Source organism: Athene cunicularia (genome assembly GCF_003259725.1).
Source record: "Athene cunicularia isolate RWA chromosome 1 unlocalized genomic scaffold, athCun1 chr1_part2, whole genome shotgun sequence".
Lineage (NCBI taxonomy): Eukaryota > Metazoa > Chordata > Aves > Strigiformes > Strigidae > Athene > Athene cunicularia.
Window position 1 is genome coordinate 40336091 of NW_020799092.1, and position 26912 is coordinate 40363002.

Genomic DNA, 26912 nt, shown 5'->3' on the forward strand with positions numbered 1-26912 from the left:
TTTATTCTCTCATCTTCTACTTGAAGTTGATAGCATACTCCTCTGGCATTTAAAACCCATCTACATGTGTTTTAAAATAATTTACATGTGCATAGAATATGAATGATGGTAATCAAAGATGCCTTTTTTTCCCCCACCATCATGGTTTTGTCCAATACCTCTGTGAGTTCAAGAGCACCTTGGAATCACCTTCCTTGTAACCATCTCATTGTGCAAATTAAAGCTTCCAATTTAAAGATTTTATTTTTAATAAATCATAAAGAAATTCTTCCAATCACTTTTTAATAATAAAACACTGAGACATGGAAGAAAAAAAGAATGCTACAATACTGAACAAAAAACAAAACCAGAGAAAGATGGTTTGGATGTTTAGTGAAAGCAAAATATGTGCTAGAAAGCGAAGGTTTTGGGCAGAAGGAGGAAGACAGAGTAATACTGAAATTAAATGGATAAAATCAATATTCACAGAAGCAAAAAACAGCAGGTCACGATATTTTTTTTTGCTTTTAAGTACGGTTAACAACCTTTCTTAGTTGACTTCAGGAACTTATCCCAGTGCACTTTCATAGGTGGGATAAAATATATAAACAATTTCACCAGTGTCAGTACTTGAAAGTTACAACGATATATCATCTACATGGGCACAGCAATGATAGTTGTTTTGAGCCTGAAGCTCAGGTAGATACAGAAGGCTCATTTACGTGGCTCTGGTACCTTCGCATTTACATTGTCCAGAAACTTCAGTGAATCTTCAGAATGAATGAGAACAAGACTCTTTCTGCAATAACAAATCTATGCTAATCGACAACCATGATTTTAAAATCTAGCTTTATTAAGTAAAATAGGCTTATGCATGAAAGGGTTAAGCTCTGTATGAAGCTCAGATTTCCAAGACATGTCTGAGATTTGAAACACTATTACTCTGGAGCACCAGAGAAATTAAGTGGCAATGGCAATCAAATACATGGTACAATAGCTATTTCAGCAGACAGCATATTTTCTCTTAGTGTATCTATCTTGTCTTGCCATTCAGCATCAGGACTGCCAGTTAATCAGGTGTAAGCCTGCCCATATCAAATTCAGTACTACCAAAAAAGCTTATAAAACATGCAGTGCAAATATAACTCATGCAATGGCAAGAAGAGTGCTTGATATGTTGCATACACACATGAAGCCAAAGTCATGCCTTGGGGCCTATCTCTCCGAATAATATAGTAGATGAGGACACTGAAGTAATTTGTCTCTTCAGCACAAAGTTTGAAGTTATGTGTCATTTTTATTTCTGTCGTCTGAGCCCTAAGGCCCTAGCATGGATTAGACAACCCACCTGGAAGTCTGAAGGCCACTAATACACATAGGAAAGGGAGGATTTTGAACATCTCAAAGAGCTGCTTTTTCTTTAACAAAGAGAATGCAAACATAGCAAAATTTACTTCTCTAAATAGCATTAAGAAGTTCTAGTTTAAAAACAATTTTAAAAATCTGAACACAAGCAATATGGCAGAAATGTAACATCTTTTACTTGCTTAATACTATTAACAACTGGATTGCAGCAGGCCAATAACCTCTACCTTCAATAGATGCTGTATAATTCCATCTGCCCAGAGTTTTTTGTGTGCTCCTCAGCCTGATATGCAAACCCCACAGTGCTAAATGAGCTCAGTGCACCTTCACAGAAGGTTTTGAGCAGCTCTGCTGCATCCAGTTACTAGGCAAGAATATTTTAACTGGTAAAGTTTGCCTCAGAGCATTTTTTGGGACAGATGACGTTATGGCTTATTCCTCAGGCGCCAGGTAGCACTATGCACATGAAGCACTTTGGTGGGCAGCTGCAGAGCTGATCCCCTCGCTTGAGACCAAAGCAGGAATTGTGGCTGGGCCCCTGATATTTCCTGGGGAGCCTCAGATCCTGAAAGAGAGCCTGGGGCCATGAACAGCAGTAGGAAATTAGATTCCTTAATGTATACCAGGGGTCAGCCCCGTGGTTGATAGCCCAGGACTAGGTGTACACAAGGACCTTCTTGCACACATCTTGCCTTGCACTAAGCTTGCCTGAATATTACACAGGAGCATTGGGGTCTTCAGTTATCCCAATAGTTTTGCAGAACAACTCACCATAAGAATATGCAAAGCTAATGCAGAATACATATAACAATCTGTGAACAGCGGGATGCCACTATACTCTGTCCTATTAATTCTGTTACATTTGTATGGCTTCAGGCTATTAGTTTCACTACAAAATCCATAAGAAATGTTCTGATGAAGAAGAATAATAATGTATGCTTTACCATATTTCCTGCTATATAATATTAAACTCATTGGAGGGAAAAATTCTAAAAAGAAGAGTATTTACTATTTCGTCAACAGCTTGTTCCGCTACATATATAGCAAAAAACCCACAGGTTCCTGGAACTACTGGTACTTATTTGATCTCTATGTTACAAACCATAAGCAGCATCAAAAAATTACATAAAACTTGAACTTAACCTTAAATCTCAATTTAAAGTGTATCCTTAATGTTTGCACAAGGAATGTGGACTGCAAACTGTCAAGATATATTGAGAGCCTGTCTGTATGTTTAAAGATGTGGAATAAAAAGATTTCCTCTCCAGCCCAAACGCATTACTGGAAGCTGCACATCATTTCTTGCTTTCTGCATGGTTCATTTGGACATAGCTTTAGCTGTTCATTACATGAAATCTGTCCCCACCCTGTGGTGATTTTGATACAGAGTGAACCTAAAGATGACAAGGATTTCATACTTCTGTAAACTGTATTTTATAAGAAGACAGTCTTCTGTCTAGGGCCTAATCCCCTTATTGCTCAAATGCATAATCAGCTTGTGGTGAAAACAATTTTGTGTTCTGCTTGAGAGTTCAGTGCTTCAGGGCTCAGCCCAACCTGCATTGGAGAAGCAGAGCAACACTCCCAGGTGTTCAGTGCAAAAATAAATTTCTACCAGGACCCAGCAAGACCATGACAACCAAATGGGCATTTTCAAGTCCACTTTTCATAGGCTGTAGCACAAATAAAGGACATGTAAGGAATTAAATTTGGACCCAATATATGATCAACCTCCTCTGTCTTCTGTGACCTTTGCTGTGTTCTGTGCTGTTGGAGAAGACAGGACCTCTGTGACAACAGCTCCCCTGCTGCAGCACAGTTAGGTACCAATAATCTAAATATTCTGTAACAGGCAGGTGCCCAGATTAGAATATCCAATTTTAGTCATTTACAATAAAGAAGGTTAGTAGAAAATTGAACAGCTGCAAGGGACTCCTATAAGAATGTTTGGAGAAATGGGAGGTTTACCTGGTGAGATTAAAAGAATACAGCTTGTTCAAATGTCCCTTTCCAGCTGTCCATGAGAAAGTAGCTACCCCTTAGCAGGACAGGATGAGGACACCACCAGGGACAACTGGCAAAATACTGGCACCAGAAGAAATGTAAACAAATTAGCTACAGAGGTCCATACTAGCCACAGATGAACAATGATTTGCATCATCAGACAATGGAGTTCCAGGACCGAGTTTGTCAGAGTTGGTATGGGCAAAATAACCAAATACAGTTGAAACTGAGTTTGGGCAACACTATTTTATATTATTAAATTATATTGAAAAGCAGACGATTAAACTCCATGACATAGAGACCCTTATCAGTGTTCAGATACGGTGTTTCTAAGTGCTATAGTGTAAATACTTGGTTTTAAAATTTGACTTGAATTAGAACATTATTTCCTTGCTGGACTCAAAACGCCCTAGGTATCCACCATATTAGCAATGTGAATAATTACTTTATTCAAATAGTTCAATTTCGTAGTTTTGTTTTTCTCTTCATTTTATTAAGGCAGAAGCATAAAGATGTGATGTGATCTGGAAAAGAGATGTGTTCTTTGAAACACATCCATAAACTGCAAAATCCAGCCAAAAAAAAAAAAATAAAAAAAAAATCAAAAATCACCTCACTAAAGCTCCACAGATGAATTTCAGTTAATGGCATGTTTATTGTTTTGGTAAGTTCTGTGTTCCTGACTTAATCACATCTACACAGTTACCTGTGTCACAGCAATGGTTTGGGTCTGTGGGTGAAATCTGGGCTGTACTCAATAAAAAGCAAACCTGCTCAGGGGAGCTAAATTTTGCACTGTGTGAAGTACCCCCTAAGCAACATTCAAAGAAGATAACATTAATGACATACTAAATAATGAAATACTAGATAAAAGGACCATATCACATCTTAATTTGGATCACCTTCAGGCCTCCTTTAACTCTGTGACTACATATCCATTCCCCATGGTGACTGAGCTGGAAACTGTTATGGAGGAATGGATTTCAAGTATTACATACAACTGGATTAAAAAAAATCCCACCCCTAAGCTGTATATCTTTTATGCAGTCTCCTTACAGCACATACAGAAAGGTGTACAGCAGAAAAAAACATACCAAAAGTGGTCTGCCCTTGAAGAGGTCTGGAGGTCCCAGCCTCTAATGACTATTTACCGAGTGCAAGTCATCTCTTTTTCTGATTCAGTTTATGCAGCACTAATTACAGGCTATTTACTATATGTTCTATAGGTCAGAATCTAGAGTGGACTATATATTCACTCGATGAAAGCTGTTAAAGTTATCTTGCTCCAAGATAATTGCATCTGAAGCAAAATTTGAAAAATAAGGTTTATTATGTATGTCAGACTGTATGGAAAAATCAGTTTTTCAACATATAGTGACATTTTCTTTAAAAAATGTGTTTGTTATTACTATTGTGAGGGTTGGAGTTTGTTTCTAAACAAATTCTTCAAAAAATCTCAGGTAACAGAACATCCTCAAATACTTCAAAAAAAATCAAGACTACTTGGAAATTTCATTGTAATATTCAAAAATTAGCCACCATAATAATTAAATTTAAAATATAAATTCAGTTGTTATTCTGTTCATATCATCTCATCAGGTTCTCATGTTTTCTTTTAGGGTATTATAAAAATATCACATTGCTATCCTTGCACTCACAGCAGTTATTTTTTCTAACTAACTTCTTCTTTATAATCTGATTAACTTCTGCTTTATACTCTAGAACAAACTTGCATTTGGTTTATATTCTCAGGTAAAATCAATGTTTTTCCATCCTTTCTGCTGTTTTGAAAGAAAGAAAAAAGAGCAGACAAAACCATCTCAAATACAGCACTCTGTAGTTATGCAATATTACATTTTCTATATCCTATAAAACTAATTGAATGATTATACACAAACAAAGTGACCCCTTATGCTCTTGCAGTTGATGACCACTAAAAATCTCATCAAGGTTCTCATTCTCTGCTGTAAAGAAATGGGAAAGTAAAGAAATTCATCATGCAAAAAGCCACATAAATGTGCAATGAAATGAAAACTTTATCAGTTAAAAGGCAGTTTCCAAGTAATGAGCTAAGAATATTAATATCTATAAGCATGTCTCACCTTGAATCATTGCACTCTCACATATTTCAGTAGCAAACTTATGTCAACATTATGAAACAATTCTAAAACCTAAACTGCTTTACATACCTTCACTCAAGCAGCCACATCTCCTACTTCGTAACTTCACTATTGTATTTGTGAACTATACAGTGTCTGGCTCAGTTTTCACTCTGATCTCTTTCTAGTTTTAGCCTGGATGTCTTGCCACAAACAAGTCCTTGATAAAATAAATTCCACTATAGAACTATCTAAAACATTCAACCCTGACAGTAAAAATAAAGAAATAACTATTGAAAGGATGGTTTTATATCTTCAGATACAGCTAGGGGCAAAGTGTGTTCATCAGAATTCTGTAAAAAAAATCTGGATAGCTGCCTGTTGCTTGGATGAAGAACATTCACTGCATACTTTTTCCTCCCACAGACCCCAAGGATGCAAATGGGTACTATGTATATTGTATCATTTTCAACTGTATTCTAACCCAGAGATATGAATAAAATGCTGTTCATTACACAAAGGGAGAAATAAGAGGGGAAAGGGGCTGGGTTAGTTACACAACTCAGAAAGCTGAGTTTTTTAGATTATTCTTTTTGAGATAAAGCCTGAAGAGGAACATTTTCCAGGAAGACAGTGTCAGGGTGGGAGAAATGGAAGAACCCATGGAACTCAGTCTGTTTCCATAATGGATGTTCATATTTAAAGAAGGCAATAAAACATGAACAAAGAACTCAAATCCCTGTAAAATTTCATTACATTTGACTTAATTTCCCAATCCCTATGCATACTTATACATACACTAGGTAAGTTTCTGAAGGAGTAGATACATGTAATATTCTGATGCAAATATAATAGTCTGATTCTTCTCCATTAGAAGATGCAAAGTCCCCTGAAAATTATGGCAATATTTTGGGTATGAGTAAATTTGAATATGGTCCAAGGTTAGGCATCCAATATGGACTCATTTTTACTTCAGAAAAATCACCCAGTGATATTTCCATCAAAGAGGGATAAAATAAAATTACATCTTGAAAGTTTTCAGTTCTGAACTTTAATCCCAACTCAACCATATGTCCTAATACAGAGCCCTGTCTCCATAGGTTTTACTGACCAAGTCTAAATATTACATTCATTTCTTTGCTCCTTGTGGATGGGTTCTTTTGGTAATTTTTTTTTTCCAATTGTATGTTATGTAGAGTAAGCTTAGTAACTTTTAATCACTTACCTTTTTCATTTCCATTTGCATATTGTGGAGGCTTGTTTTTGTCAATGCTGTTAAAGCTCTGGCTTCTCCGATTTAAATTAGAAGCTCCCTGGACTTTGGTACTGCTGCCTGCAGCTGGCACCCTTGAGGGTCCTGGAAGCCTGGAATGGTATAATCAGAAATCAGTTCACTTTATGTAATGCAATCTATAGAGGAAGCAGTATGCAAAGATCAGACCAGAATTTAAAACCAACAACTGAAAACAATGATTTCAGGTAAGCAACAATGAACAGGAGAATTCAAATTAGTTAGACTCCACAAATGAAAATAAAACTTATCTTTACACACACAAAAGGGAAAAAATGCTTTCTAGAGTCACAAGACATGTAAGAAGATGCTTTGCATTTGCCATTAACATTGCTAAAACAGATTCACCCTAACAAACCTTTAAAGTGAAATATCAACTTTTATTTAAATATGTCACTTTTGAAGAGAAAATATTGCAGAAATTGATTAGAAAGTACAACAATACATAGTTGGGAAATATTTCATATCTCTTACTTTAGTAAATATTTCACAGCTGTGTTTAGAATAAATGCTGGCCTTTTAGTTATCTTTGTTATTTTTCAGAGGGCTATTGGCTAAAGCACTTTCACCTTACTATTTTAAATGAAAAATATTGAAAATACCTATTTCAGCTAGTTGTTACAGATGCATGTATACCTTTTAGATAAGATAGAAGTATATAATCTAGACTATACAGTTCATTTGTTAGTATTTGCTGCCACCATCTGAACCTTACTGTGTGACTAGGCTAAGGAAAAAAATACGTTATCTGTGGCATGTGTAAGCCTGCATTTTTTTCTGTTTCAGTCTGTTCTCTGATGTAAGATTCTTTAATACATGCTTACTTCAAACTTTCTGAGCATCTTTATGAGCACCCCCACTCCCTTCCAGTTTTATTTGATAGACAAAATAAAATGCTTGAACCAGCGAGAGGCTTTTGCCATAGAAGAATATCTCTCTTCTGCTTCTCACTTATTGGAAGTATATGATGATTTTAATAGTGGCAATACAAATTATACCAGTTATCAAATTCTGTTAGTTTCACTATATTATGAAAGAGCAACGTCAGAAGGAAAAAAAAAATAAAATCACATAACACAGAATTACAAAACGTTAGATTTCTTCCAAACTTTTTTTTTTTTTTGGTTTAATATACTGGTGTTACAAAAATGTTCAAATAATTTTATTTTCATTAGCAAACACATGTGAACAGCTCCATGTTCTCTTCCTTTACCAGTTTAAGCCTCAGAGAGCTAATCCATTAGTTATTTTTATGGCTCATTCTGGCTGCCAGCCTGCCCTGATAGTCTCTGTGCCGAGCCCAGAGCAGACTGTCTCTGCTCTGCAGCTGTATGAATGGTAACCTTTACCATGACCCATGAATTCTAGTGATCTTCTGTTCCCTGAAGAATGCACTAAAACAAACTTAAAAATCCATTTGCTCCTTCTCATTACCCTAATTTGACAGGCAGTGAGAGCCTTGAGATTGTTTGTCAGAGGTAATGAAAAAGCAATGGGAAGGCATGTGCAACACTGGAAACTCATCTGTTAAAATATAAAATAGTTCTGCATATATTCTGCAAGCCAGAATTTGAGAACTTGCCACAGTAAGCATATTATACATGAGGTCATCTGCTCTACACACTTTCCAGTTTACCTCATTTGCTGTCTTTTTTAATTGAATTCAGATTTTAAACTGCTCTTGCAGAATCATGTTAAGCAGCTAAGGAAATGCAAAGAGGAGAATAACAAATAAGGGACATGTCACATACCTCTGAACAGGCTTCGGAAACACTGCCACAGATTTAAAGTATTAGACAATAAGACCGTTAACCCCGACATGTTGACTTTGGACAAGACAGGAACATCAGCAATAAGGAAAAGTGAGGACCTATAAATGCAGGTGCAAAGCAACTGGACCATGGTATAGCTCATTCCAAGCTATCACCAGCAACTCAAATTGTGTTAGTGCACTATACCACAAAATGCAATCTTTTTGTAGATTATGCAATTTAAAGTTCATTGTTCTCACCAATGAACTGTACAGCGAAGGTATAATTATATGAACACATTAATTATCAACCCCCCCTCCAAAAAAAAAAAAAAAAAAGAAAAAAAAGAAAAATAGAAATGATAGTAAGCTTTAGACCTCAGTTTCTTTCTTCTGCAGTCTGGCTTGTAGATTTTAGTGCTCATAGAAATGATAAACTCAAAGTACTGATGAAACCTGAAACAGATCAGTTCCTACACACAGCTGTCAAATTCACTGCCAAAACAAAGCATCTCATCAGTGGGAACTGTGTGCAGCTGACTCTTGATGGAGCAGAAGTCTTGGAAGTTGGTTCTTTTTTTCTGCTCTATTTTGCTTCTGCGTGAACTTGGGTCTCTGAGGTCAACATTTCAGGTGGATTTGTGATACATGCAAAACATCTAGTAGGAATTAGGATGGACTCCCAAACTTCTTTTCACTCATGACTAAAGTGAGGATTTGAGCCAGAGAGTAGAGAGCACTAAAATCACCAACTAATCCTTCACATCTAATATTCTGCATGCAGGATACAAAGATGCAAGATACATAACAACTAGAAGTATTGCTAATAGACAATACAAGTCAGCTCCTTCCAGACCATACAAGGTTTTCCTGTGGCAAAGCTCATTGCTGCGAAGCTTGCACGCATAACATAAATACACATTGTTTAATGTCTGCTTATGTCCTAAGGACAAAATATCAATGGGCATATACTTGCTTGAGTACCACTAACAAGCAATAAATTAGAGATATTTAACTGACCTAGAAGTCTTTTTTTGACTGGTTGCAATTCCACTGTGATTAGACTGAGTTGCATATCTGGCTGTGAGACTGTATGAGAAGAAACAGAGAAATTGAATTAAAGAATTTCTTTGAACATGTATAGAAAGAACACACTTACCAGCAAACTATGAGTTAATGAATGCAAATTGAACATGGATAGAAAACACAAATTAACTGGCAATAATATGAAATAATGCAAACATGCAGATTTTTATGAGAGATGCAATGAACAGATTATGAAATAATGGATATTGTTATAGCTTGTCTCATTTGCTAGAAATTATTTTAGGAATAGACAATGTGGGCAAATTTCTACAGCGACTGAATTACTGAAGTCTAAGCTGAGTTCACACAGAATGTACCTCAAAACTCTGTGCCTTTTCTTTTTTTCATCCACAAGAAGTATTAAACACAAATATACAGCTACTAGTCTCTCCAGCAGCCTGCATGGGTTCACAGTCTAGCAGTGAGGAACAAATCTGCTATACCAGATCCAGCATGGACTCAGGAAAAATCCTGATAAAGAAAGGTGACCCTCCTGACAGCAGGGCTATATGGAAGAAGCATTCCATCAGAATTTTCATTACTGTTACAGCAGTACAGGTCATATATGTGATACATGACCCAGGCAATGACTCAGAGGCCTCATAAGGAAAGCCCTGACATGTGGTTAGACTCACTGTTAAATTCCACAGGAAAATACACCTTTGTCTATTAAGGGATCTGAGTGGTATTTCTGCAACAGAAGACAGGCTGTGCTACAGCACTAAAAACTGTATGTTCTTTTAAACACCCAACAACGTGCCATTACTAAACAGCAGATTTATGCCTCTTTTCTTTTAGACATTTGCACAGGGGATATATCAAATGTACAGACAATGTAAGGCCTCCTGCCAGGTAATTTCCGTTACTATAAACAGGTGCATCCTTTGGCATCCACATAGCCTAAGGATATAGACAGGTGCCTAAGCCAGGTGCAATCACAACATCAAATTCCTTGCATTATTAAGGAAGTGACAGAGAACTGAGTAAGCAGAAACTTTGATAGTCACAGATTGCTTTTGTCTTTTACAGTTCTGTATCTTCCAGAAATTCTGAGTAGCAGTAGAAACACAGTGCTTTAGACCTGGCTTTATAGACTGGCAGCACTTATAAAAAACACCTGGTGGTATTGAGTCTACCAGAAAAGTGTTAAGCAATTTCTGCTAGTCCACTGAAGCAGGTAGCCTGAATATAGAACAGAGGGGAGAAGCCCTGAAAGAGAAAGGTCTTCCCATACTGGTACAGCAGTCCTGCAGCAGGGCAAGGAGAAGGCACAAACCAAGGGACAATGTGAGACTTGAATGGGATGCATGATTATTGTTACTTTACCAAATTAAGCCCCAGTAAGAGGTTCAGCATTGCCTTTGTGCCTGCCAATTACAAATAGCACATGAAAAAAAAAAAAAGGGGAGTACTTCAGTCTTAAGAGGGCAAAAAGGAATTGTTCAATATATAAAAGCATCATTCAGTTCTCTGACATGTATTTTCACAGTAATGCACACAAACTGCCTTTTTATATGACCAGAACTTCTGTGGGAATTATAATAAATTATAATAGTCATAATAATTACAGTTTATATATTTTTATCTAGTCAGTATGTTAAATTATATTTCATTTACAGCTATCTTTCTTAATAATGTTTGGATTTAAGATGCAAATGTGACATAGGATGTTTTGCTGAAGGTGTTAAATTTGTGCCTGACATAATAGGTAATGTTTTGATAAGATCTTCCACTCGTTTTTTTTCAATGTATTTAAAATGAAAGAATCTAGAAATGGTTAGCTGGTTATCTGCATTGACTAAACAAAGAAGTTTCTGAGAAAATGGTATGTCAAATAAAACCTCAGTGCATTTATGTTGTAAAAGGTAAAATGATACACAGTACAATCAACATGGACAGTGAGCTGGAAAAACAGAGTGAATAGGATGCATCTTAACCACTGGATGAAAAGGCTGAAGCTTCTGTCTTGCTGTAGCATATCATAGCTTCTCTATCTCAAACAACACAGTTCCAAAGTAGCTGGACAGGTCAAGTAACTTAGATTAAGTTATGTTGCCAAGTTGTTGATAAGGTAGCCCACAGACAGATGGCACTTGTTTTTTATATGAAACACCTATCTGGAAATGCTTGCTAGAATGCTTTACTTCCAAGCTTGTTGCAAGGGACTCTATCCACAAGCAAATTCACGAAATATCAGCCTACAGACTGCTTTCAAACTTTCCAGACAGGCTTGAAAGGTGTTGATGTCAACGTCAGTAAAGTGTCATTTCCACTATGAGTGGGTAAATTTATTTTCCAAAGTAATGTGACAAATGAAAGGGAAAAAGAGAACTTTAACAGCTCATAAATCAGGTGCATCAAGTTCATAATGACTTTGGGTTTTCCTTCTCAGTTAACACTGGATATGATGGACATATTAAAGTTTTGCATGGATGCCTATTTCCCAACCGCTGGCCTCATTACTACCGATGTGAACTACAACACATCCAAAGTCTAACCACTCTTTTAAATGTATAAGCAAACAAGTAGCTGCTGCCCTCCATCCTATCAGATAATTGTCTGAGGTTTACATCTGGCAATCAGGAAAATAAACCTGTTTTTCTTAAAACAGTCATTCTTTTATGCTTACAGATCCAGAAAAAGGTTTAATAAATATGTACTCCATTAAACCAGCAGATTCATGTTAACAAAGCAGACAGAACTAAGTTTAACACTACAGCATTTAGGACAATGAAGGATTTATTTGTCAGAGGGTTGGAAAGGGGGATTTTTAAAGCCTCCAGTTCTCAGCTGTCTGCTCTCAAGCCCCTTTCCACTGCCATAATCCTCCCACCATCAGACTTGCACAACATGGTCACAGCTTTATATCAGTTATCTAAAAAGCCAAGCCACAGTGCACTGGCAGGAAAGGGACATATGAAGTACAGAGGACACTAACCCTAACTTCAGAGCCGGCAGAAAACCCTACTGCTCCTGCGGCTACAGCCCTGTATTGCAATCCTGGAGGCAACTCTGGCACTGGACCTGGGTCAGGAACAGGCCTTGTGGCCTCTGGCATCAAGCTTAACTCTCCCCTTCCACCTAATGCATAGAGGAAGAGAAGGCAGATGCTCCTGGTTAATCAAATCCTGTTTAAAAGATGGTCTAAACATATTTAATCCAAAACCCTTAGAAATCAGCTGGACTCTTCAAACTGGCTGCCAGTGGAAATCAAACCCCCATCTTTTCTCTCACAAACCAAGGAAACACTAGCCAACACAGCAGATATGAAATGGTGACTGTGGGTAACTTCTGTTGCTGGTCCCTTTGTTGAATGCTGTGAGAAAATGGAATATACATGCTGAAACTGCCCAGAAAGGCAGTTAAGCACAGAGGTAGCTGGAGTGGTACTGAGAAAGAAGCTACAGAGATGTCAGCGATTGACCTGGCCGTGAGGTGCTGATGGCGAACACCACAGCTGTACTGAAGTCATGCTGGTTGCAAAACCCAGGACTCTGCACTGCGCCACATGGCTGTGAAGCACAGTCAGTCCACCAAGACTGGGAACTGATGGAGGGCATGCAGTTGCAGGCAGGATAAAAGGATTAAGAAATGGTCCTAAAAGGTGTAGGGCAACCTAGAAAGTCAATATAAGCTACAATAATAAAGGTTCTTAACTGCCCTCCCAATGAAAGTGACGTGAAATATTCAACTGAAATGGGTAAATAAAAACAAAGAGGATAAAGAGAGAAGGCAAGGGATTGCTTGACACTGGACTAAACTGCCAGAAAGTCTGTCTTGTTGCTATATGAATAGCATGGTATAACAGGAAAGAAACAACTCCTTGAAAGTGTGTATACCACATAAAGCTGAAGGGTGGAGCTCATATAAACCTGGATACCAAGCACAAATCAAGATGAAAATATTTTAACCTCCTTCTTCAAAAATTAACCCATACAGCATCACCATGAATATAATCTACTTTTTATTAATAGTCTTTCGAAAGATCAAAAGGATCATGTAACAGCACACTGTCATTTTTCTATAATGTTAAGAGTCACATGGTGGTTCTAAAATGCCAGCTATGTGATCTATTAAATTTAGACAAAATGCAAAAGGGTTTGCAGTGTGTAATCAGTCTTTCAACCTTACTGGCATACTTGAATTTTAATATGATGTTGATCTTAAAAAGTGCATTTATATCACTAGGGTGACTGCACTCCAGAACTGTTCAAGACTTTTCTATTATAATGATTCCCTGATAAAAACTAGGTTAAAAAGAATGCATTTTCAACATAAAAATTTTCCCAAAAGGTCTTGATTGAGCTGTACATTTTTTTTTTTAATTAATTTTTCTTAAAATGAGCTCCTTGGCTGTACGATTCTCATCAGCCTGCCTGGCACAAAGCACAAGTACTCTAAGGTTCACCCAACTCCAAATACCAAGTGTATCTGGAGAGATGCCACAGGAAACAAAAGTTTCCAGGCTCCTCACCATACCAAAACAGTCTGGGCAGGTAAAAGATCCCTGATTCCTCAAATGGACCACCAAGGAACAATGAGGAGAAAATAAAAAAACCTAAATTTTCCCACAGACAGTATTTTTCATACATTTCTTTTGCCTTTTTAGCCCAGTTCTGGTGAATTAATATATGCTTACATCTACATATATGTATCTATCTACTTATATATGTTTTAAAATGTAATTTATTTATATATGAATGTTATACACTTCTGTGTATTTTATAGATATATCTGTAGTTTATAGTTTATATATGTATATCTAACACAGAACCACACTCTTTTTTTTTTTTTTTTTTTTCATTCACAAGAGGAAATGTGTATGGCTCAGGCAGTTCTAGCACATATCATGTCATCTGTTCTGTATTAGGTTGACATTTTTCCTTTCCACTCTTTGAACTTCTGGCGTCTTATGCAAAAAGTCTGTCTCCAACTGATTCAGGCTTGGAGGTATAAGTAAAACGGTGTTTTCAGTGTTTTCCTGTTGTTCACAGCTCATAAACTAAAATGCAGTTAACCCAGTTTTGCATCAACGTTTATGTTCTTGAAGAACATGGTGACTTGTAGTAAGAACGAATCATCTGCCACAGTGACCATACGTTTCCCACCCTGCTCCCAGTATTTGTAGTATGGGTATTTTGTGGAACTAAATGAAGGAATATATGAATCGCAACATTAAATAGAGGAAGAGAATAACAACAAATTAATAAATGTGCTACTTCACTACTGTGCTTAACCTGACTTGTAGCTCACCTGAAGTGATACAATCTTTTAAAAAACAATAATTTCTCTGAACAAATCGGCCAAATAGATAACAATATATTGCCAGAACTAGGAGTAGGCCCTTAGGGACCAGTTGTACCCTTTTACGGCCTTATCTCCATACCTCTTATGATCTTACACTAGAACAAAATTATATCACATGATCTGCGCAGAAATGTATGTCAATATTCTGTTTCACGATTTGATAGAATAAGACTGTAACAAAGTTTTCTCCTAGACAGAATGAATAAAGGAGTGCCAGAAAGCCTGAGGCTGTCAGTTCTTCAAATCTACACTCATTGTCTCTTGAATTTTTTCATAGAATCCCAGAAAGTCCACATTCATCAACACATCTTAAAGTATGGTTGGAATTTTTATAAACCTGCATCAGTCAAACAATTATCACATAGTTAAGCTTGTTTTTACTGAAAGTATTAAAGTTCTTCTCTGAGCGTTTTCTTTGGTCTTCCCATTGACTCTGAAATTGTAAAGGGCTACACAATATAAAGTAATTACAAAAGATTCTATCAATATTTCAGCTATGTTCCCATAAGCATTTTCATAAAAGCAGACAAAACCATAAATACATATAAAAGTAATTTTCCTAAGCTTTTAATTTATTTCTTGTAAATGTGGTCAATTTGAAATACAACAAAAGCTAATTTTTTCACTTCTATTTTAATCCATTTTCCATGGTCAATAACTGTCATAAACAGCACTGCCTGTTCTTCTTAGGAATTGTATGGATTTGCTTTTTTTTTTTTTTTTGGGTAAATGAAGAGAGAAAGCCATCTTCTCCATAGTGACTGCAAAGTGTAATGTTATTTCATTAACTGACATCTGCAAAACTGCAATATGCACATTTTTTGCAGTCTGTGAAATACTAAAAAATCAAAGTTGATAAAAAAGGACTGACAGTAGCAAAGAAAGTAGAAGGACAAATATAAAATTATTACTTGAATACAAGAATGCAAGGAAAAGACTGAATCACATATTGCTATCAAGGAATGCATTAAGGAATAAATAGGAATAATGAAAGAATATTTTCATTAGAATACGTAAGAATGAAAACTGCAATAATTCAATATGGCTCCCATTGCATTTTACATTTACTTAAAATTTATTTGCCATATACACAAAATTACAGGCAACCCTAAATGTTTGCAAGACATCAGAATTAAATAGGTGGCAGTCTTGGGAAAGGAAAAACATTCACGGACACATTGCAGCAGATCTCATTTTCAGAGAATGAGAATAATTAATGAATATCTATGGAAAGTGAGGGTAGAGTATCAAAAAAACATCTGAAGGGAAAATAGCTACATTATAAAGCTTCTATTCCCTCAAAAGGAAATATATAAAAATTTGGATTCAAATGCTGCAAGTATGAATGGGACATTTCCCATCTGTATGATCTGGATTAGCAACAAGAAAATTATGGCCAAAGTGCACCAAAACTGAAATATAAAAATTAATGAGTGGCAAGGGAGACAAGTGTGGCCAATGAAAATATCTGAAATGCACACAACGAGAATTGTCACTAAACTGAATTAAAACACTGTTGAAAACTTTAAGAATAGATAACGAGAAAGGATGACAGTCGCATTTCAAAATCCAAACAGAGCAAGAGGCAGAGAAAGAAATATCACTGTTGAGCAGATAGCAGAGGTAATTTATAAAGAGGAGAAATCAGTGTAACTACATGTGACAGGTTCAGACAAACATCAGGTACTTTGCAGAGAGGACAAACTGTAGAACACACTAAATGACACACGGGGGCAGGTACCAACCAGTAAAGGACAAGGTTTTCAGGATCCAACCCACAGAATTATGTAAAAAGGTAAAAGATATAAGCAGTTTCTGAGAGTTAGGTAGTGAAATGGTTAAATAGATGAAAAGTTCAGAAAAATCTTAAAAGCTATTAAAAGGCTATAAAATGCCTTATAATTTACACTTTATATTTTCTATCTACTAGATGCTGTATTATAGTTATAGAAAAGACCATTTACTTTAAAACCTGAAAGTCTGCTTTGAAACTTTTTTTGCCTTATTTTAAGCTTCAGAAATATTATTAGATATCTTCTTATCTTAGGGAGGGTGGTCTACAGGGAAGTATGTCACAAATACATTCTGATGGTTGCACTGTTCTGCTTTTTCTGTGTGAAGGTTATTAGAAAGGCTAGTCATTTGTCATCATCAAAAAGTAACCCTTTTGTGTATGGTAATTTCTAAGTCTTTCAAATAAAACAAATATGTATTATGAAACTTCAAATGGTGCTGATGTATTTTTTCATGCTGTTTTAAAATATAGCCATTAAGGTGAATTTTAGGGGAAAAAAATTGCTAATGATACTGTGGCAGTAACATTAATATGTAGGAAGCTATGAAGGTGTATTTTTTATAATGTTCTATCAATATATTATCACTGTAGCCTAGAAAACTCCTGAGACTGCAGTAATTCCCAACATGTAATGACAGTTCTATCAAATGTATAGATTAATTTCATAGCTACGTGTGAACCGCTTTTCCCGATGACCTATATCATGCTTATCACAAGAACAAATCTCTCATTTATACAACTCATCATTATTAAATATCATCTATTTGCTTAGGTACACAGCTGATTTAATTGGTACACAGAGATACTATAAGCTTTAGTTGCTTGAACTTTTGGACAATGAAGATGAAAGAACTTCCTTCCTGAAGTTCCTTTAATTGGGAATCATGAGGACTCATTGCCTCCACCTTCTTAGCTCAGTTGCTAGGGAGAGGGGCTGCGAAGAGGCAGGTAGTGGCGGGGAACCCTTCTGAAAGAGTCAAAAAACCCATGGCAAAACTGAAAGCCGAGAAGGCAGAAGCCCAGGGAAGAGGGAGAGCCTCAAGCCTCCTCCCTCTTGTGTGGGAAGAGTGGGCTGCTCACAAGGGCAGTGGGGACTCAGAGTGGGCGGAGACCGGAATGATGATGCCCAACGCCCCTCACATACAAGAGCAGCCCCCAGGGAGTGCGAGCGACCAGGATCGTGGTGAACAGGGCAGGCAAACAGGGCATGACACGTCAGAAGGGTGAGGTGCGGCAATTTGCACGGCAGTTTGTGCAGACAGGGCACAGTCCATCTCCTGGGTCTAGAACTTATCTAAGCTAGTTTCATCTTGAGTAGAGTTCAGTCTACTAGATGAGTAGACTGAACTATGGTCTCCACTCGAGTCAAAACCTCCACCAGAAAGAACATGGCAACTCAGACAGAGCTGCCACACAAATATGCAGTGGTCCAGGTCCCAGGCTGCGGGGATGGCCGAGCCTAAAGAGCTGTGGTGAATGGAGTTAAATCCGGTTGGCAGCTGGTCATGAGTGGTGTCCCCATGACATCCCACTGCTCGGTTTTGGGGCCACTCCTGTTTAACATCTTTACTGATGATCTAGACGAGGGGATCGAGTGCACCCTCAGTCAGTTTGCAGATGACCCCAAGTTGGGTGGGAGTGTTGATCTGCTCGAGGGTAGGGAGGCTCTGCAGAGAGACCTGGACAGGCTGGAGCCATGGGCTGAGGCCAACTGGAGGAGTTTCCATAAGGCCAAATGCCGGGGGCTGCCCTTGGGCCACAACAACCCCCAGCAGCGCTACAGGCTTGGGGAGGAGTGGCTGGAGAGCTGCCAGTCAGAGAGGGACCTGGGGGTGTTGATTGACAGCCGGCGGAACAGGAGCCAGCAGTGTGCCCAGGTGGCCAAGAAGGCCAATGGCATCCTGGCTTGTGTCAGCAATAGCGTGGCCAGCAGGGACAGGGAAGGGATCTGACCCCTGTACTCGGCACTGGTGAGGCTGCACCTCGATTCCTGTGTTCAGTTTTGGGCCCCTCACTACAAAAAGGACATTGAATGACTTGAGCGTGTCCAGAGAAGGGCAACGAAGCTGGTGCAGGGTCTGGAGCACAGGTCGTACGGGGAGCGGCTGAGGGAACTAGGGGTGTTTAGTCTGGAGAAGAGGAGACTGAGACCTCATCGCCCTCTACAGCTGCCTGAAAGTAGCTTGCAGAGAGCTGGGGATGAGTCTCTTTAACCAAGTAACAAGTGACAGGACAAGAGGGAATGGCCTCAAGCTGCACCAGGGAAGTTTTAGACTGGATATCAGGAATCACTGTTTTCCAGAAGGGGTTGTTAGGCGTTGGAATGGGCTGCCCAGGGCAGTGGTGGAGTCCCCATCCCTGGAGGTGTTTAAGAGTCGGGTCGACATAGCGCTGAGGGATATGGTGTATTTGAGAATGGTCAGTGTTAGGTTAATGGTTGGACTGGATGATCTTCAAGGTATTTTTCAACCTAGATAATTCTGTGATTGTGATTGTAATGATTGCGTTTTTGAGGAGTGGAACAAAATGGGGCCAAAGCTGATTTTGAAGATAGAAAGATAGCTCAGTTAAAATGAAATCCCTATGGTCCATTTGAAAGTCAGGTGGTGCAATTACATTAAGCAATGCATTCCTTATTATCTCCCAGATGCAGAAAAATACATCAGATTAGACTAATAGTGGTCTGTTCACTTAGATCCTTGTTAGAAAACAGAGAATAGAAAGAAGAAATAAACCTTTTCCTAATTTTTCTTCTTTGCAGTTATTAGATAATGATTTTGTAGTAGGAAAGGCAGGAAGTGCCTACCTGTTTCCCTTCACTAAAACCAAGTGACTAGCAATATCAAGAGCTAAGGACAGTGAAGAGACTTGTTTCATCGCATGACTATGCACACATTCAATTTTTTAGCCTATGTCAGTGCAATGTACTCAGGGTAGACAGTTAACATATTTTAAACCTCAAGAACACAGAAACAAAGGCCTTTTTCTAAACTGAGAGTAGTGTAACCCAGATTGGCATACAGATTGCCAGTATTCTGACATGGATTTATTTAAATTCATAATCATAACCACTACATTTGCATTACTGCATTTCACACAGCACAAGCTGCGTGTCCAATATGCTTCATTTTTTCCCTTATACTTCTGAGCAGGAGGCAACATGAAACCCTGTTCCTTGCAGTAGTTATATATGCAACTGACTGTAGAAATCGGCTACCTAACTTTGTTTATATGCCTAGGAAAACCAGGGTGCTCTTTTAATATAACAAATTTAACAAAATCCATCTGGACCTCAAGCTGTGCTCATCATATCTGTACGTGATAAAATAGTATGTCCATCTCGGGGAATCTTGCTGACAGCTTACTGAAACCAGTTACTGCCTAATCCATAAATGAGACAGAACTTCTTTCATCCACATGTGTTTTCTCTTAGTATCTGGGTGGTTGAAAGATCATCACTGCAGAAAGTTTAGATGTATTGCTGTGATAATGGAATTCACTAGCAAAGCAAAGCATAAAAATATAATGTAACTATTGTTGTCATCTATCTGTACTGACAGAAATAAATAAGGCCACCAGCACTGTATTTTTTTAACTATCTCAAAGCTGCAACAAAGTCCTAAGTAAAGAGTGAAGTGCCTACCTCAGATTTTGAAGTATTCAATTCCCAGAGTCAGTCATACAAGAATATAGGAAATTTTAGGATAAAAAGAAACCAGAAATCACATCTAAAACCATTCTCTCCCTTAGATTACCATTTATTATTTACCACAGATTTTTCCACTATTCGTCTAAATAATTTTAAGAATGTTTATACTTAGGGGTAAGAAATTATCATCTCCCATAGGTAAAGTAAATTATTTTCAATGAAATTTCACTTACCATAAATCAACTTTGTTCATTCTTTTTACATTGAACTTTAAATGTTGCTATTGTCCCTAGGATTAGACAAGCCGATGATACTCTTTCACATCCAGAACATTGCTCCCCTTCTGTTTGCACAATTTTCACAATTCCAAGTTTGGTTGTGGACAGATTGCATGGGATTAGGAATGTTAAAGTATTGCCACACTGACCCATTTTAGATGACTTTGTTAGGAGTCTGACATAGAAAATTCATTATCCTCCTATGCAAACTTTACACTAAGTGGAGACTCACTCCTCCAGAAATCAGTTTAATTACATTTTTGATCCATGTTTTCTCCTGTAGAAAACACTGATTTCCTAGTCATCCAAGGACAACTAGCCTCCTGAATTTCTCCTGAATTCCCCATTTCTGCACAAAACTAATCCTGCCAATCTCATGATATTTTGATTATAGAAACCTTCCCCTAGGACTTCTGTTTGTTTACCATATCAGAACAACCCGGCTATGAAAGCTGTAGAGTCCTAATATCATTTATTGTGCCTGTTTCAGATTTTGTTAACATAGGCACCAAACACTGTCTCCTTGAGGTCGATACTAATGTAGGTTGGCTTCAGTGGCATGTGGAACGGGCTCAAACCCAGTAATGATCACGGACACTGATCATTACCAAGGACATCCTAACCTGGAAGTCAGGATGAGAGTGCCAACGTTGTCATGACCATCATCAGGACCACTCTCTTAAATTAGGAGAATGAGACACTAGTCCTGTACATATAAGAACAAAACTTTCTTGGTCTTCAGCAGCTTCTGAATGCTATCACTTCTGTATCCTCACCATCTTCTGTGTGACTTCTCAGAGGTATTTTCCTCTCCCATGTATAATCTGTATTTCTCTTTGAAACAGTGGAGACCATCACCTTTCCATACTTGTTTAACAAAGCACACACAACAGCATTTTGCCTCCCAGGAAATCAGGTTGAAATTAAGCAATATGTTTACTATACCTTAGATGGAAACAACAAAAATGACTTTTCTGATGGAATAATCTAACCTAAAGTAACTGCAATTATTAAGACATAACTTCAAAAACTTAATTTACAACATGAAGTGTGAATGCTTATTGAACATTTTTTAAAAGTACAAAGTCTATAAAAAGCATCCATCTTTTTCAGTGTATATGTTTTGGGTTTGTTTACATGTCTGCACAAACACATACATATCAAAAGCACTTAAATGTATACAGTGCCTCAAAAAGACACCTTTATCTCTCAAGTGTCTAACACAGTAGGAATATGTTAGTCTTCAAGATAATTTTCAGAATACCTTTGAAAATTTACTCAAATTACATTTGAAGAGCTTTGCCATTACTGAATCAAGATGAATGTGCCATTCAGGTGTTTGCTACTATATTAATTATCTGGTTTCTACCATAATAATAGGATAGTTTTTCCTGTTCCTCTCAAAAAACTGAAAGAACTATTTCTAAGTAATAAAAGACCACAAACCAAATCAATGGAAAATAATCTGTTATGTGCATTTGCCAAATAATTTTTCCAAGATATACGCCATGAGTAATTTGCTGCCTTACCGTTTTTACATGTCAACCCTTTTCACAGTATAAAGTATTAGAAAACAGAAAGTATTAAGAATTTATAAAAGCATATTCAGAACTTCAATATGCTAATAAAGGCTTAGCTGCACAATAAATGTGTAATAATAAATTGCCTTAAAGATTAACATCCCCTATGAAAGGATAAAATAGCTCATTATCTCACCACTTCCTAAGAAAAAAGTAAAATAACTCTATTATTGATAGTAGTTAAATTATCTATTGTGTTAATAATTTCACATGGAAAAGGTGAAGCATGTGACATTATTACACATGTTAGATTTTATCACTTTACAATACTCTTCGTTCAGTGAGAGAGGAAGATCCATGTATCCATATAAAACTACTTTTCACCAAAAATACTTGAAGGTCTGAGGTGTCCCATGGAGCAGCCATATAAATTACATAGGACCTTCTAAACCATGAACTCCTGCCCTGTAAATCAGTTAGGTATGTTGGTTCCTTCTGCAAATAATGCTGAGACATAATTGCCATGAAAGCAATCATATAGAAATCAGTCCTGGGAGTCATGTAAACTACCTGTTCGCATTTCAGGCAGTAAAAGGTGGGCAAGAGGCAAGATGAATCCCATTAAAGGCATTTTTTATTTTTTAATTTCATATTTGGGCTTCTTTCTTAACAGAAGCTCTTATTTACTCATTAACAGCTTAAAACTTAAAAGCTGTTTGGGAAATAATTTTGAACTATTTTCCAAAATATTTGTTTTGATGGAAAAAAAAAAAAAAAGAAATTCAATGACTGCTATGAAAAGAAGGGTTGCTAAGTCCACCACAGAGAGTTCATACCAATGCATACTTGTATATGCCCATCTATTAGTAGGAAACCTGCTTTTCAAATGTAGTAATTTTTCTTAGAAAGGGACATATTGTTTTATGCCCATTTCCTAATAGTAATTCTAAACAGTGATGAATGAAAAAGCCAATTAGTATTAAAAAAAAAGTATATTCTGTTTGTTTCTAAGTCCTGGAGCTCCTTGCTTTGATAGCAGTTCAGAATACTAGACACATTTGTAGCAGAAGATAGAAATCTTTCATTCAGTGGAAAGTTTTTAGAAGTAGGTACCTTTCTTTATCCTTAAAGTCTTTACTGAAAAATATATGGATAGAGAAAATCATATTCTCTCAGGGAGTACACACATTTATGGTGACAAACATTGAATTTCTGTATATGTGAAAGGAAACAGAAAAATTATTGCTTTCAGTTTACAGATAGGAAATAAGAAAGATAGTATCAATCTCAGTGTAATAATTTTTTACATAGAAACATTTTCAGCTGAAACACAGTTATGAATAGAAATTTAATCAAATAATGAAACTATTTTAAACTCCTGGCATTAAAGTAGAAGGTCTAAAGCACACTGGTGAAAGTAGAAATTTTGTTAAATCAGCCTTAGATGTCACTTTGCAAAGGCATGAATGCTGGGGTTCTAGACAAAGAATGACTGCCCTTCCTCGTAATGTAGTATATTTAATTACAGCAAAGTAAAAGAAGAGAAAAAGGTGATGAAGGACCATGAGATCTTGGGGAATTTTAATGAAAAGAAAGCTTTATAAACACTTCATCCCCTCTGCCTACCATTTCTGAGCAGACAAAGGACTACTGTGCAATCACTGTCTTCCAAATAATAAACAACTGCTTTGCTCTAAGCTTTTTTGGATGAGCAGAATTCCTTGCAGTAGTGTTCATGTATAAAGGAACATGGCAATATTTTTAATTAAAAATTCACCATGGGTAAATTAGAAAAGCAAGAAATGTTTCAGTTCTTTTACTAAATTATAAACAAAAACCAATAACAAAAGGTATTTACATGAAGCTGGTTAAAACCTTAATTCCACGGATTAAAGCAGTGAATACTTGTAGATCTACATTCAAAATGTCTTTCTTATGATAGGAAAAACAATTAGTCTCTGAATAATTGCTTCTTATGCAGAATTAAATTTCCTTCAGAAAGCAGAAATTCAACTTCAGAAAATGCTGAGAGTGGTCAGATTCTTCCTCACATCATAATTCCCTAGATTAAATGTTAATAGTAAACTTCACAGAGGAAGCATTGAAAGACATTAATTATCAATAGCAGAGAAAAAAAAATGCATTTCACATTGTAATGCTCAAGACAAATGTAAGCGTATCTTAATTTTTGTATGAAATGCCATCAGCAATGTTTTCCTATAAACACATATTTACAATGTTCCCTGTTTCAAGACAAAAATTTCTATTAGGCTAAAGTGTGAAAAATTTTCTCAGCTGAATAATATATATTTACTATTAACATGAAAGGCTAATTTAGATATGAATGGATTCCAGAACCAAAATTTCATTATTGTAGTTTGATACTTTTAATGCATCCTCAGTTGCTGATTTATCACGTTCTAGATATACAATTGTTCAGTAACTATACAAAAAAATTTAAACAATAGAACAATAAATCAAGCAAGTATTAAACCCGACACAGCAATATCTAAAGTTCTTCATTAAACTACACTTTACATAGTCCTACATGTGAATAGCTTTAACTTCTTCAATAAAGTATATGTTGCTAATACTTTTTCCATTTAAATAGCTATCTGTGTTAAAACTGCTTCTTTTCTCATTGTCAGCAAGCAATTACCTTCTCAAAACATGTTTTCATCTTCAGTCTTAAAGTAATATAATTCAGCAATTAAGAATTCTGCTGAGTGCTTTGCTTTCCTAAAACTAAGTCATAAACTAACCACTTAAAAGAAACAACTAGACTAAGGCCAGTTTTTCTCCCTTTCAAAAAACATTCAAATAGAATTAGGCATTCAAAAACAGAATGTGTGGGGATGTAAAGAGTTTATAACAAATGAAATTATTAATTGTGCCCTTTCCCCACGTTTTCTGCTAATCATTTTACATTGTTTGCTTAAATATGAAACTGGGTATGTGAGGAAAACATGGAAATAACAAGTATACTAACTTCATGGTGTGCTCTCATGTTGCAATAGACAGTAGAATCAATAATAATGTGAAAGTATGCCTTAAAATTAAATCAAATTTAATGTAAATTTAATTGAGAATGTTCCCTGCCCTCACTCTAGCTTTACTCCCAAGAAATGCAAGCTTAATACTAAACAAACACTTAAGATGTTTTCCTAGACTCATTGCAAACATAGATTAAAAAAGAAAAAGCCAGTCTTTTAAGTCTTTTTCAAGTAACCTATTTTTTCTGCAAATACTTGTTGTTTTTGAACAGACAAATAAAAAGCTTTTGCACCTGAGAAAATTAACTTTTTACATACCTCGACTGCATATCTTGGTGCGTTTTGGACTGGCTGATTTCAGCTGGAGGTGAAGGGACTTGCTGTTGTAGCTCCACCAAAGACTGGTAGTACTGTTGCTGATGATGTTGCTGCTGTTTGTACCGAGACAAACTGAAAAAGAGCCCTAAAATGGCTTTCAAATTTCCATTCCTTATTTCTATTTAAAAAAAGGAAAAAAAAAAAAAGAAAAAGAAGTGAAAACACTGTGGTTTTAGACTTCAGTTTTGTAACAGTTTTATACCAAAACATCTCTGTACGTACCTATAGTTATAAATGTTTCTATCTCTTAATTTATCTTTAATATGAGGAACATGTTAGGTATCACTGATAATTTATTGTTTGTTATAATCTTTGCTTATTTATGTGTCATTGTTGCAATAAACACGTATCTCCATAATGTCCTCATGATGAGTCACATGTGCGTGGTCATAAAGAAAAGCACACCAAACCTTAAATAATTAAATAATCCTGCCTCAGTACAGTACAAATATTCTCAGTAAGCAGAGGTCCATTCGGAAAAATCTGAATTCTCTCTGGACTTAGGTACACATCCCTTCTCCCTCATGGCTTTAAATCACTTTTCTTGCTTTTTGGGCAATTTCTGCACACTGTGGGAGTAAACAGAGACTTCTGGAAAAATCAGAAAGAGGAGATGGCAGCAGTCTTGTGGATGAGCACATATCTATTCACAAGAATTTGCAAAGAACATGCGAGAAGGAGATTACTGGAAAACACCTATTAAAAAAGGTGACCATAAGGTTCATGACTTTGAACTTTCCAACCACATGATTTTCTAGCTTTCTATTTTACACTGCTATTACTGATTAATGAAGACTTCAAAACTACAGCTTTCACATAAGGAGAAAATAGCTATCAGTATGAAATTCTGGTGAGCCACAGTAGCATCCTCATGTCTGCCATCCCCTTAGTCTTTCCCCAGTCTGAGATGAAGATTTTGAAAGGATAATGTTCTTTGCTCATAAAGGATCTCTGTGTCAAAAAAAAAGAAGCCTCTGGAGGCTTTAATTATCTGCAGCACTTAGGTCTGTTCATAACCTCATTATTAATTTTCTTTGGCATTGAACTTCTTGTGAAAGGTTTTCATTAGGCCTATAGCCTTGTAACCTAACATGCAACACTGCAATATTTCTGCCTTTCCTGCAAATCTGAATACTGAGCTGTATGTGTTACACAGCCTTTTTGAGGTAATTTTTAAAGCAGAATTTTTAAACAATTACTGTCATATTCATGTCCTTTAAACTGCACTAATGTTCTTTCAATAAGATTAAGTAAAATGTTAGTACATACACTAACAGGCCAGCAAACATTGAAGCCCTTATGCTCTCAACCCATTCTTCAAAAGCAAGCACAATCCTGGACACTGGAATATACTTTGCAAAATAAAAACTTGTCCAAGTATCCATACTTTCTCATCTTTCTCATGAAGATGTTCCACG

At 36.6% G+C, this 26912-nt stretch overlaps 1 protein-coding gene across 4 annotated transcripts in view; it reads right to left on the reverse strand.

Annotated features, from left to right (window-relative positions):
• Positions 1–26912, reverse strand: part of NAV3 (neuron navigator 3) — a 267533-nt gene that overhangs the window by 135311 nt on the left and 105310 nt on the right. For all 4 annotated transcript variants that reach the window (XM_026867890.1, XM_026867891.1, XM_026867889.1 and 1 more), the window contains exons 5-7: positions 25435–25612; positions 9509–9577; positions 6673–6812 (exon numbers count right to left, since the gene is read on the reverse strand). In XM_026867890.1, coding sequence (XP_026723691.1) covers positions 6673–6812; positions 9509–9577; positions 25435–25612 — 387 coding nt within the window. The remainder of the gene's footprint in view (positions 1–6672; positions 6813–9508; positions 9578–25434; positions 25613–26912) is intronic.